Below are 14,674 nucleotides of genomic sequence, written 5' to 3' on the forward strand. Positions count from 1 at the left end.
GTCGGTTCTTTCTTTACTTATAATCTACAATTTTTCGTTAAATGTGAAATAAATATAATATTATACAATAAAGTCTAAAGTTATTGTAATTTATATATATAATGTTAATTTTTATATAATAATAGAAAGAAATGAAAAAAATAATTTTTGCAATTTTTATTAATATAGAATCATGTATAATATCTACTTTAGGAAAATTATGAATATTTTTTTACATTTGATATTGTGTAGGTGTAGTACTTTAATGTACTCGTAATTAATTAATCTTGTTCTTATTTCCATAGAATTGTCTCTTGAAAGAAACAAAATAAAAGAAATATATTCAATCTAAAAGAGATAATTTTAACATCTAAATAATTTTTCATATTTGACTTCATAGAACATTTGTCATTAAAAACAAAAAATGTAAACATATAATGTCAACATGAAAAAGAATTATTTAAATGCCTTTAACGGTCTAGCTAGATCTCAAGTGCTCTTGTATAATTCTATGTGATTTTATATACTACGTATGTAGTCCTTTAAACTGCGCGCCGAAATAATTTTCAGTCTTGAAACGCAACTCTATTAAACTGTCGCAGTAACCACGAGTTAAATTGATTATATAATAATTTAACAATTCGATGCTCTTACGCGTCTTACAACGATCTTAATATTGCTGAATGACATATTAAAATCTGTAAATAATTAATTTCTATTACAAAAAATATTATCTCGGCCGAGAGTCGAATCCGGATGTCTTGTGGTCTAATTTAAAGGCTTAAGGGCTGTGTACAATCAAGGAATAGGAATAGAGAATAAAAATTTCAACCAATCACAAATGATGCACTATAGAACACATAGTTTCTGATAAGTTGAAATTCTTATTCTCTGTTTCTGTTCCTATTTGTTGATTGTGCGCAGCCCCTTAGGACGCTCGCACGGAATCCTAGAAATCCAGGTTCGACTCCCATCCGAGGTCCGAAGTAATATTTTTCGCAATAGAAATTAATTATTTAGATATTAATATGTTATTCAGCATTATTAAGATCGTTTTGCGTAAGAGCATTGAATTGTTAAATTGCTATTCAATTTAACTCATGGTATTACTGCGGTAGTTCAGTAAAGTTGCGTTTCAAAACTGAAAAATTATTTCGGCGCACAGTTTAGAGGACTCCATACTTAATAAATTCACACAGAATTATACACTTATTCGAAAAATGAAAAATTTGAATCTATTTCTTGTTTCGATTATTTGACCATTCTGATATATATTTTTGTCTAATATCTATTTAATGTTTACTAAGAATTTGTTAAGAAATAAAATTTTCTTAGGAATTATTAAATACCATTTTAGAATTATAGTTGTCATTTTTCTCGGTTTTTAAATAGATATAAAAAGTAAAAGAGAGTGTAAGAAATAAATTAATTTTTAATTTATATTTAAAACACATTATTAATGGAATTGAATACATATGGTACATATACACACATACACACACACACACAGTAAACGTATTTTAAGCTATAAAACTCTTACTGATCTATTATTTTTGTGTATGAGTGTTCATCTTAATTCTTTTCTTGTATCATTTCTGTAGAAATATTCCTCAAACACAAGGATAAAATATTCACATTATTTTAAACAATTCACATTATTTTAAGGAATAAAAATAACAAACTTTTTTCATTATTAGATTATTTCTATCTATTTACCGATAATAATAATAATCTGATTTTTTGTTTAATTAAATATTTTTTTTATTTGAAACTCTATATGTGTGAAGATTATTTTGAAATTATATTAAGTATCTCGTTTTTCATTATTAATTGTAATGATAGGGGCAGAATATGTTGATTTATTTAAAAAAAAAATATTAATTATAAAAATTCACAATTTATAAGAGATTAGAAGATCTCGAAGAAATAGATTTAAATTTAGTCGTATTTTTGCCTTTTAAAATTATTTGAATTATATTTTATATATTCTTTTCATATAACACGCGTGAGATAAATACCCATTAAATTATTATTTTTAACGACTTACATTATATATTGCACCTTCGTGGAAATCAAAATACAGTTGATTCGCAGTAACTATAGTTGATTAATTATAGTTCTCGATTTTTTAATATTAGAAACATGTCAGCGTAATTGCGATGTCGTCTTGCCACCTCGAAAGATTGATCCCGAATGAGCATGTACAATGTTTTTGATGCTGTATGTAAATATGTCGTAAGGTCAACATAAAAAGTAATCTTTACCAAATGTTGAACTGTCAATTTTTTGTTCTCGATAACAAATATTGAGACTCATTGTATTGTGACTTATTTGAATTATAAATAATTAAAAATAAGAAGTTTTCCATAGAGAAACTATATATAATGATGATAATTTAATAAATATTAAAAGTAAATCAATTATGTCATAAGTTTCTATAATTTTTTGTCATTAGAATGATTAGTTAATTCCGTTGAATTTCAAATTACGTTAATGTGTTTTAACATTGAGACCTAATTGGGACGAAACGTATGTTGTAATTGTAATAAACTGTTTGTTTTTAACAACACAACATCAACACTTTGCTTGACTCGTAGCCCTATTCTTATTATATTGATTTTATAAATTATTTGAGCCGCTTTCTTATATTATTTTTAAATTAATAAGATTATTTTCGACAGTGTATCTCTAGTAGATCTTATTTTAACAGCAGAAATTTAATATTCAAGATTACATAAATATAATATACATGCATATAATGAGAATAGGAAAACTTATATATATTTTCAGATTTTTTGCGATATTTTTACGATTAGAAATAATCGGTTCAAATAATTAGAGCAATTGAATAAAAAAATGTATTTAATGATAATCATGCTGAATGATTATAAGATAAAGATTTTGATTTCTTTCATAATCAAATTTTTTTTCTGAAAAATGTATAACTAATTAAAACACATATGTTGTTAAAATCATATCGTATTATATTATAGGCATCTGATTTCTAAAATGTTTCATTTAAAACTACAATAAAATAAATTCAGTCTAAATAATTTTCTATAATCTATATCATAAAATTCGCGTTTAAAAAAAGAATAAATAACTGTTTACAATAATCAATAATTTATCTAATATATTGAGCATTGATACAATTAATTATTTATATTTTAAAATAGATTTAACTATGAGAGAAAATAAGGAAGAATTTCCAGAATTTACAAAAACAGAACGAAATTTTATAAAATGTCGAAAGTTTTCTTTATTATCTTCATTTAAATATATCGTTTTATTTTATTATTTTTTCTAATGTTCAAGAACAGAACGGAATGACATACACATGTTATTTTCAAATTTATTAAATATATTCAATAAATGCATCTCATAAAATATTACAATTGTATAAAAACAGTTTCTGTCAATTTTTCAAAAAATATCAATTGTATACATATATCACACGGATGTCCAAACATTAGCATTATCTTCTTCAATGAAGAAGAATTCAGAAAATTGATCACACTAAGACTGTACATTATAAAATCTTTTAGATATTATAATCCGGTAAAACATTTTTCATATAAGAATACATAAATATTGGCAATTTTATACAAAATGTTCACAAATTATTTTGTATTATTTTTAAAAAAAGACATGAAATATATGTTTCATTAGTGCAGTTTCACTAGAATTTAAAGTAGATTACACTAAATATTTCCTGTGTGATATTTTAATTCTTTCTATCGTTTTTTAATAATTATAAAATGTAGCAATGTGCACACACATTGTTTTTAGTAATTAAATTATAAATGAATGTAAAATGCATAGTAAATGCGTGAAGAAAGTGAAATTGTGTCAGAATTTAAAGATTTTGCAGAAGAACTACCTAGTTTGCCTTATGTTATAAAATTTATGTTATAATATATGTATGTATTATAAACTACGTAATCATATTAAAAAACACAACGGAACAAAATTGATAAACTATATGAAGGAAACTTAATGAGCAAAATTTGCGCTGTACAAAAACATATATACATTGTGAGATTGAGACAAATCTTTATAGGTTTCAGTATTGGCAATGTATATCGGAATACGACCTATAGCAGATCAAGTGAAACAAGTAGCAGAATCAACTGTATTACAAATTAGTTTGCGAGCAGACATAAGAAATGTATTATGATTATAACACTTGATATTATTATAATACAAAGTAAGACTTATATGATGGAAATACTGGAATATATTACTACTATGTGTGATGAGGCTAGTAATACATATCAATTCTATCAGTTAAGTCTATATAAATAAGACTATACAGCTTGCAATTTTCCAAAGAAAATGTTTTTTTCTCTTGTATAATTTCTATTTGTATATATAAATTTGTACATATAAATAAGAAAAATAAACAGTAATTAAAAATACATAAAAATAAGAAATAAAAAATTAAAAGAATAATTTTCGCATCAGTTTTTTTTATAAAAAATAAAATAAAGAAAGAAACGAGATCAAATTTCTCGTACATAATCATTAATCATATATATATAACAATCGTATCAAAAAGTTACATACATATTATATATAAAATATTATATATTATACAATATATTATATAATATAATCGTAATTTTATATTTTTGTAAGAAAAAACAATACAAAAATTATTTTTCTAAATATTGAATCAATCAATTATTTTTATTATCATATTTTTATATAAAAAATTTTTTACCGGAACTGTAAAAGACTTGTACATTATTTGTGCTATTATTCTTTTTATAGTTTACGAACTTATGTATCTTATCTTAGTTTCGACAATTCAAAATAGTTGATGTATTAAATACAATACAAAAAAATTATTATTTGAAGTTACATGTGCTATCAAATGCAATTTTGTATATTACATATAAAGAATTAATAATTTTATCTAACTTGTTTATCTCCCAAAACTCATTTGTGTATTTGCAATGAATCGATTAATGCATTTGATTGCACATTTTTTTTTGCTTTATTTATTAAATCAATAAAATTTTTATTAAATTAAGAAAATCATGATTATTATTATTATACTGCTTTGTTATTGGCATTCTAAATAAAATTTTAACCTAATAATAGGCACAACTCGTAATTATAATAAATTAACATACTTGTTATACATAATGTCTCTTTTTTTCTCTCATTAATCTCATTTATTATATTTTAGTATTATATATTAAATATTATAGCTGCATCAAATGGAATGTAATCTAATTTATATTAATACTTTCTACAACATGTTTACACTAAGATCTCCTGTCACATAGAATACAATTCTCTCCTACAATAGTCAATTATTGTAAGCTATTTTTATTTTTTTATGAAAACACATCCTTTCTCCATTGGTAAACACAGGTACATATTGAATCTTAAATTATAAACAATTAAATATATAAAAATTTTATATAGAAGATTTTAGTGTATCCCGAAGTATTTGCATCTTCTTTACAAATATAATTTTTTGAATAGACATAATTTGTTTACTTATGATTATATCAAAAGATTTTGAATCACTAGTTATTATACAATAACAAGTTTTAATTAAATTTTGTTAGATAATTAAATATGCTAAACTTTAAAGATGCAATACTTATTAAGTAATAATGCCTATTACATTTGAACAAAATAAACTATATTAGAAAAACAAAAAATAGTTATAAATTATTTATTTACTTCTAGAAAGTTAATATATCATTTTTAGAATTTTTAAATAATTTAGAATTCTGATCCAAATGTTAGAGAATTCATGATGTTTAAAAAGTAATTATGATTAACATCTAACACAATAAAAACAAAATAAATCAATTTGATAAATTTCAAATAAAAATAATATATAATTAATCTTCATTATACTATAATACTCTTTATTTTTAAGAAAAATATTAATTGAGGTATTAAGTATTGTTAAGAATTATTAATTTAATATTTTACATTAGACTTAAATCGCATGTCGGAAAATCCGATCAGCCTTGTCATATGAGGCAATATAAAATATACAAATAGACAGAAATTTAAATACATCTATACAAGATATCAAAGTGATAAAAAGATCCATTTAGCCGTTTTTTTTTGTTTATCATAATATAAAAGTCGTATAATATAGAAAACACAAGAATCACCTTTTGCATACCCTGTTTGCGTAGTAAAACAAATTATTATAAATTTTTATTATTAATTTGCGCCGAATTACAACAAATTTCAAAAACATTTATTCGTCAGAACGCAAACTTATATCCACAACGCAGTTGGCATCATTCCTTCTACTGTCCCAACAGCAGGTTTTAAATCTTCATTGCATAAGAACTTTAGTGGCAAGTCGACCAAGTGTCCCTGTAAAAAGTACACATTTGATGTGATCAAACGATAATTCGATGCATAAACATTTAAAATGCTTGATACTTACCTTTACATTCTCCACCATTTCTTGCGCTAATAATGGATCAGATATGGAGAGAGGTACTTTTTCTTGATATTGTTTCAATATAGCGAAATTGACTACTTTATCGGTAGGAATACAGTGAAATACTTCTTCATATATCTCCGTATTTTGTTGGCTTCTAGCGCACCATATGTCTTTGTAGAATGATTTTATAACGATGTCATCGATTTCGATGTCTTCTTTAGTATTCAGTAGTCCTAGATGTTCGCGGAATAATTGTTTTCTCAAAGAAGAAGCAAATTTACCACAAGAAAATGGTATATCATTCATACGTCCATCCTCAAACTCCTGGTCCTGTTTTGCAAATATAACAGCATTGATTGATTTAAGTAAATAAAAAAAACACAGAATCATGATAACATTAGGAGCTTGTTTTATAAACTAATATAAAGCAAAATACAATATAAATAAGACATAGCAATGTAATGTAAAAAATATACAAATTATAAATTTCAACGTTCTTTTAAAAAATTTGTGTTTATTTATGTATAATTTTACATAAAATAAGATAAGCTTAAAATATTATCGATGTTCTTATATGTTTTCATAAAAATAACATATTTTTATTATTGTTAAAAAAAAAAGAAAATTATTTAAATTTTAAATGATAATTATTATTTTATAAATGTATTCATCACTGATAGAAGTGAATTGCCTATCTGATTAATTATTATTTATATCATTGGTATAAAAAATATAATATAAATATAATATAAATAAAATATAATATGATCTTATCTTATCATACCATATATTTATGGAAGTTATTATAATAAATCTTTTGTATAGTAGTAAAAAATTTTTATATGTTATATGTTAAAACTCTATTGTATATTGAAGATATAGGCATAATTTACATCGCATATGATATAATAAATATACTCACGTGAATTATTACGGCTATTTCGCTGTCCCTTGTAGCAACCATACTTCTATCATTTATATTAGCTGACCCACAGATTACTGTGTTATCATCTACTATCATTAGCTTACTATGAACATAGATAAGCTCCGTTACCATCGTACCATTTAACATAGAATGATTCCTCAAGCCATGGAATGTGATGTACTCGCTGGGATCTTTTACACCTGCCTCCAATAACTGATTTAGAATAGCATCTTTTCCCCTGTTATTTCATCAAACAAGAAAAAAATTTATGTGTGCCGCTTTTCTCTCATACTTAGTTGAATGATGCAATACCTTGATATAGAATTATAATTCCAATGAGTTATCGCTCGTAATGCCGTGCCGCTTGGTCCTCCAACTTCGCCTTCGAAACCCGGCAACAACGGCATTACGACAAATACCCTGAACACCGCGCCTTCCCTGTACGCTCTCAGGATTCTTTTCAATAATGTTTCACCAATTTGATTCTTCACGCCACCTTTGTCCATGGAGGCAAGTGTTATAAAAAATTGATTTTCTATGTATATATACCTACACATTTAATCAAGTTAACAAAATGCCACATGGAATTATGGAATATATGAAATCTTACCTTTCCGCTTCACTAATAGCCTGGATGTAAGCTTCTTGTATGCTCTGCTCTACAGTTTCTGGATCAAGAAAGCCAGCCGACCAAGAACTTACCGAACGCAGTATTTGACACTTGACATTGTGCTTGTTTGCCTCTTTAATGAACGGAGCGTAGCTCTTGCAGTCTTTGTATGATTTCGGTAATAAGTTAGGATAACACGAATTAAAATTCGCTTTTTCTAGCTACAATAAATACTTTATCAGTATTCAACGTCCTGCTTGAATATTTGAATTTAAAATACATATTATCAAAAATGTTATGTATACCTTGACGGCATTCCAACGCTGTATAAAATGCCTAGCCACGTCTCTAGCGGCAGCATTTTGCACTAAAACTCCTATATCGTGCCAGGGCATCCTAGGAGTAGTAGTTCTATCTACCAGATCTTGATAGGGCCTTTCAAGATCGTTAAAGTCTTTAACAATGAAGTTTGTGTAGTCTTTACCAAGCCACAATTTGGTTGTGGGTTGTAAACTGCAGTTATAATCTACTGTATCTTCAGATACCGATAAATCTATGTCATCGGTATCCGCTTCATGAGAAGTATATACCATGTTAATTAATTCCTGTCTTTTCACTCTCACAGTGTTCTTCATTTTATCGACGGTTGTTTTGGCGACATCGAACAGATTCTTCCTTTGCATTTCAGGTGTATTACACTTAACACTATCTCCCTTTTCTTGCAGCATAAAAAGTGAATTATCCGTTGACAATGTTGATAACATTAAATCCTTTTGTGTTTTTTCATCCATTATCGGTCTTTAAATATAAAACATGTTCACATTTTTAATTTTAGTCCATATTTAACATTAATTAAATACTACTTACAATAAAGGCATGGATCTCGTGGTAGCCATAGCGATAGTATTCGTTGCTATTGCTAATGATAATAACACATGTGTTTTTGTACAGCCCAATACCTTTTTACTGCTAGTATTAGTTAACTTGTCTCTTGAGGGAATGTAAATACTCGATTGATGAATGGATTCTACAATTAATACATTATTAGTTGATAAAAAAATGAATACTAAAAAATCCATATGACATTTACCTAAATCTGTCAATTTGTGTTCGTTGTTATCCCATCTGCCATAACACAAATCAATGCCACCAAGAAATGCTAGAGATTGATCAATAACTACGATCTTTTCGTGATGAGCCCAAAGAAATACACCTGCTCTTGCATGATCTGGATGTCTCAATACTTTTATATTTTCAGGACATTGTTCCACAAGTCTCTGTTTGCTGTAGTAACTATTTATGCCTAAAGCGACTTCAATTTCTTTATATATCAATATGAATATTTTAACACCTTGAATCTGTATAGAAAATATTTGTAAGAGATGAGGACATTCTTGTATTATACATTAAACAATCTTGAATAACAATTTGTCGTTACTATTAATCAGTTACATTTAATTTAAATTTGTAATATTTGTATTACAAATGTTATTAAGCTATATGACATCATAACTATACTCACTGCTTTTCTTTGTAAAATTTTATCCAGTCGCCAATAATCTCCATTAGACATTGGTCTTTTCATGTGAATTTCTGGTGAAAGCCACCAATCTGCGATAAAAATTTCTTCTTTGGCATTTTCCAATGCATCAGCCACAGCAGACATATAATCGGCTCCATCCACGAACCAAGTCGCGGATATAGGTGAACGATATGGAGCAAATGAGTTATGTGGATTCGTTTGTATAAAATCTTTGCCTGCACCAAAATTTAATCAATTAGATATAGAATAGAGACATATACATTATATTTTCTGAAAGAAATCTTACCTTCTCTATTACTAACTTCTTGTATAAATTCCATCCATTCCTTAGCTTTTCGTTTTGTCCAACACTTGACAACTATATGTCTACTGAGATTAGTAATTTGCATACCGCTTCGTGAACCCGTAGTATATACTCCAAGACTGATCCCGAAGCCATTATCCATTAAAATAACAGATTTTATTTCTCCATCTTGAGGATTAAGATATGCAACGAAGGTTTCTTTAACAACAAGATGCCTCTTTTGCCATTTGCCACAAAAAGAGGTGCGGAGATAATTGCACTTGATACAGTGTCCGCATTTAAACAAGCCAAGAAAATAACATCTCGTTTTTGCATTTGATCCAGTCCGTTTCAAAACTGTACCTTCTTTTCCTTTCATTCCTAAGTCAGCCACAAAAGACAAATGTGAAATATCCAAAAAATTGATCTGTAAATAAATGATGATGACATACCTCTTCAGATTAATTAATTGTGTTATTAGTAAAAATTTACTTACAGTTTCAGAATGACGTCTGTAAATTTCTATGTTGAGTAAGTTGCTTAGATAATCCTCTAGTTCCTTTCGTCTATGATTTAATTGCTCATAAGGCACTAGAATGTCAGGTTTATTAGGAAATCTATAAAAGTGATTCTGATTATATTTATCCAATTTTCTTATTGTGAATACAAATTATCATAATGTATAATTTTCCTTTCCTCTAAAACTTTTCATACCTTGGTAAAGCATTTTTTCTGGCCTTTTTCTCGTCTGCAGTTTTATAACTTTTCAGGCTGTTCCTCCTCTCCCTATGGCTTTTTGTAGGAAAAGGTATGTTCAAACTAGCACGATATATTTTCAATTGATTATGCAAGTATTGAATATGTTTGTATCGCTTTTTAATAGTCCAAACAAAAGGTCCATGTCTAAATTCTATGGTATACAGATTTGGGTTCAAAGGATGCGTAGTCACACTACGTTCATTATCTACGATTTTTACGTGCACTTCTTTACCAGGAATAAATACGTTGCGAGTTTGACTTTTGAACTTTGTCGATGTATTGTGTATAACGGTGAAAGGTATTACATCAGGAGTTTCTACCAATACAGGGGAAAAAACATAATATAAAATTGGAAATCACATAAACCTGTTCTTTTTATCTGAACTTCTTACACAGTTCATCTTTTCTCTTTCTCTTCACACTGGAGAGAAAAAGGGAAAAGAGATAAACTATACAAGAAGTTTAGCTGAAAAAAATAGATTTATATAAAATAAAAGTATGAGTATAAATTAAAAGTGCATATTCTTTTATAACGCATAAATTATAAGAGTAAACATATATGTAAAACTGTTAACACAGAAAAGGTCAAAATTATATTAAGGTCAAAATCAAATAAAAGGCTATTAAGAAATAAGCAAGATACGTTACGTAAAACACAAATTCATACCTTTGCTATCTATGCATTCCGTGTCTTCCTTACGAATTCGTATTGTTTCGCCATTTTCGTCAACTGTTATTTCTAATGAATCAGGTACTTCCAAAGCGTCATCATACTCAGAATCTTGTGACATCGCACGGGTTATCCCTTGAGAAGCAATCTCAACCAATTCGGTCATCTTTGGCAAGATTTCTGTAAAATTTTTATATCTTAACGATGCAATTAAATATAAACACACCTACCTATATTAAAGACGCACAGTAGGTAATGTAAAAGTATTAAATATGATCTTAATTGTAGAGTTACCAGAGCCAAGATAGGAGAAATAGCTTTGTTCAATTGAAGATTTATATAAAAAAAGATAGTAAGTATCTTAAGTGTATTGATAAAATACTAGATATCAATCATATTATAAAAATACCAGATAAGAAGAGAATACCAAAATAAACAAAACAACTTCTTTTCCTCAAGTTACTTGTGCAACGGTGTTTCTTTTGGAAAAAAAGCCACGTACGCATACGTCATAGTGCATGCTTATCGCATTTTCTGATAATAAAAACAATATATTTACCTCGTTTTAAGCAAGGCTTAAAACAATTCTAGCCTAAAAATGTTCGACCTATCGAACATATCATCGACCTGTACGGCTGTACCTCAGGTATTCGCGCCAACTCCCACAACAATGCATCAATGCATTGTAACAATTGTCGCCGCCTTGAGAATGATCGCACGTATCAAGCGATGATCATCGCGATCGCTGTTGGCTGAATACGCCGATTAAGTATGTTACATTACGCGATGGTCCGGCAAGGCGCACACGCGTTTAGTCATCGCGATGACCGCATGGCCAGCTGTTGCAGTTGCTCCGCAACCACGTATACCAGTCCGTATACTGTCATTGAGTGACGTTACGCTTTACGCTCTCTAACTGCGTTTCTCAAGACCCTCACACCAGGGACTCGGTCCGAAAGAATATTTTTTCCTTACGGTTATGGTTTAATTTAAAAAAAATGGAGCAAAACTATTCCGGTTTCGGTTTTTTAATCAATGAAGAAAACAGGAACCATTTGTAACGAGTTTTTTCAGTTTATGATTACAATTCTTCTACAATATTATATTTTTCATTTTTCTGTTCACTTTTTATGTATCGTTATATTTTTATTCTATCTATACAAGAAAAAAAATTTTTTAATAAAAATCATATAATTGAGAATATTATAGACATTTTATATTTTATTTTGACATACACCGACATAAAATATAAAATATCTCGTAAACTCATTCATTTTTTATTTTTTAAAAATAAATACTATATGTGTTATCTTTACACATTAATTGATTTATCTCATTATTTTGTGCATAAAAGTATTAAAGTACTTACAATTAGCAAAAAATAAATAATATGTTTACAAGAGATATTTTTCTTATGATATTTTTTCATATTTTTAAATATAACAGAAATATTCTAAATGACCAAATTATAGGAAATACTCTGTATAAAGATAAAAAAAACAATATAAATATATTCGAAATGATATCAATTTCTTTATATTTTCTTTAAATATACTTGATCGATGAACTCGGGATCATAATGAAAATAAAGAAAGTTATGGAACACATTATGAGTTCCGGTTCCGGTTCGGTCTGCGTTCCTACTTCACACCTCACACGTGTTCTAGATAAAACGAATTGTTCGAAAAAAAAGAAAACCCGGAAAAAAGAGAAACGGCTTATTGAAAAAAAAACGTGATTGAAAATAGTGATCGAAAATTGATTTGTTGTTGAAAATGAAGGTAAAAATAAGAGTATGTGACCCCTAACCATTTTTTACTGACAAATATTCAACTAACAAATGATTTTACCTACCTTTTTAAATAAAATATTATACATCGATATAATTATTATAGATCACTTAAATAATAATTTGTCTATAATAAATATTTAAGTAATAATATATCAAGCATCATAGATAACTTTAAATAACAATTATATTTTATTAGTTAAATATTAATTTAGTTTTGTTAATAAAAAGGTATTCACTTTTATTTCCACTTTCGACCTTTAAATTTTTTTCCAGACATTTTATCCCGTTACTGATTAGATTTTCAAAAAGATTAATTCTTTTTACCTGTAAATCAGTTTAAAATTTTTTATTAGGAGTTTCAAAGATTTAGTTAAAACAGAAAAGCGCGTAAGGATCTCATGGAATTTGATAGATTAATTAGTAATTTAAAAAGAAAAAAATTCAAAATTATCTGTTTTCGACATCTGACTGAAAAGAGATTGACCTGCGTAAAACTACGTCGATAAAGTGGTTTTTTTTTTTATGTGACACAGAAAAGAATGTACTCTTCCTCGATTGAAAAGTCGTCTTGACTCTAATCTCAATTCCTTTGTATTTTAATGTTTTGCTATTGTCCTATGAAGAATTTGCGCTTTCGCTTTGATCTGAATGAATATAAAGAGAGACCATTACCAATGAGTCGAAGTACGTATCGAGAAATCGTTCGACTTTTCACTTCCTTTAACAGTCGCATTTTCAAATAGAAGTGAAGTTTATACTTCGCGTTGTTGTAATATACAATATTAACGCAAACAGGCACATCACGAAAGTAATTGGATCGCGCGTGTCATTTTCTTCGTGTTTTAACCGACTTTCAATGGAATATCGATCATGCGTTATCAACCTTCCTATATAATGATCCACTTCTTTGCATGAATGTCAAGGAGAAAGCGATGTATCGTGATGTGCTGCACAATGTTCTATCAGTTTTTATCGTACAATTTTGTATTTAATTACCCACATATTAACTATACACATTTATCTCATTGTAACGGTGTTCAAATCAGTTAATATAAGCCTTTTAGTCTTAGTCGTACTTTCTATAGACTTCGTCTTTTTTTCTTTCTCTCTTTTATGAATAATATTTTTCTAATCTATTTTACTTTTAGCGTAAGAAGATATTTGAAAGACGCAGAAAATTCATTTCTTTAAAAACTTCGAAATTTATTAGCAACTTTTATTTAATTCCTATAATCACAATATACTTGTGAGAATATATTTATAGAGTATGCGAGAGATATTTCATCGAATAAAAATTTTAAATGTGTAAACGTGAGCAACATATGTAGCATTGCATATCTTTAGAGAAATCCATATACATCGGTCTTATCTTTAGAGAAGATAATTACGTGTCAGTCAATAGTTTACTGCTTTAATTAAATATAAAATTAAGATTTGCTAAATAAAAATTTGAACATATTTTGTAAAAACACATTTTTCAGTTCTAAAATAAGAAAAAGCATCTAATTTTTTATAACAATGTTGTGCAAAATAACGTTAAAAAACATGTTATTTCGATAAAATAACTTAAGATTATATATTTTGAGAATATTATAATAGTTTAAGGAGGAGCCTTACAGAAATTTAATACTGGTAGGTACATAGTGAATAATTTCTTATTTGAGTATTAAAAGCATTTATAAA

General features: G+C 27.4%; 1 protein-coding gene across 3 annotated transcripts; it reads right to left on the minus strand.

The window, feature by feature from the left end:
- Positions 1 to 6,072: 6,072 nt before the first annotated feature.
- Positions 6,073 to 12,098, minus strand: Pld (Phospholipase D). Of its 3 annotated transcripts, none has more exons than XM_018456200.1 (14): positions 11,759 to 12,098; positions 11,197 to 11,379; positions 10,485 to 10,680; positions 10,267 to 10,387; positions 9,774 to 10,197; positions 9,467 to 9,702; positions 9,035 to 9,302; positions 8,812 to 8,971; positions 8,250 to 8,742; positions 7,945 to 8,165; positions 7,647 to 7,883; positions 7,332 to 7,572; positions 6,410 to 6,739; positions 6,073 to 6,336 (listed from the first exon to the last, which is right to left on the minus strand). In XM_018456200.1, the coding sequence occupies exons 2-14, from the start codon at positions 11,363 to 11,365 to the stop codon at positions 6,235 to 6,237; spliced, it is 3,198 nt and encodes a 1,065-aa protein (XP_018311702.1). In that variant the 5' UTR covers positions 11,366 to 11,379; positions 11,759 to 12,098; the 3' UTR covers positions 6,073 to 6,234. The 3 variants fall into 3 exon arrangements, with proteins under 3 accessions (XP_018311702.1, XP_018311700.1, XP_018311701.1); XM_018456198.1 differs by having other exon boundaries at positions 10,485 to 10,845; XM_018456199.1 differs by lacking the exon at positions 11,759 to 12,098 and adding an exon at positions 11,447 to 11,494 and having other exon boundaries at positions 10,485 to 10,845.
- Between the last annotated feature and the right edge of the window lie 2,576 nt (positions 12,099 to 14,674).

Source organism: Mycetomoellerius zeteki, unplaced genomic scaffold (assembly GCF_001594055.1).
Source record: "Mycetomoellerius zeteki isolate Tzet28-1 unplaced genomic scaffold, Tzet1.0 scaffold564, whole genome shotgun sequence".
NCBI classification, from domain to species: domain Eukaryota; kingdom Metazoa; phylum Arthropoda; class Insecta; order Hymenoptera; family Formicidae; genus Mycetomoellerius; species Mycetomoellerius zeteki.

What these genes read in the sequence shown, in the direction of transcription:
- Pld (XM_018456198.1), bottom strand. Translation starts at nt 11,365, where the DNA reads ATGACCGAATTGGTTGAGATTGCTTCTCAAGGGATAACCCGTGCGATG. An exon ending in AGAAGTTAGTAATAGAGAAG is followed by an intron (nt 9,703 to 9,773) that starts GTAAGATTTCTT and finishes ATTTTGGTGCAG; the next exon opens with GCAAAGATTTTATACAAACG. An exon ending in GCTATTAGTGAAGCGGAAAG is followed by an intron (nt 7,884 to 7,944) that starts GTAAGATTTCAT and finishes TTAAATGTGTAG; the next exon opens with GTATATATACATAGAAAATC.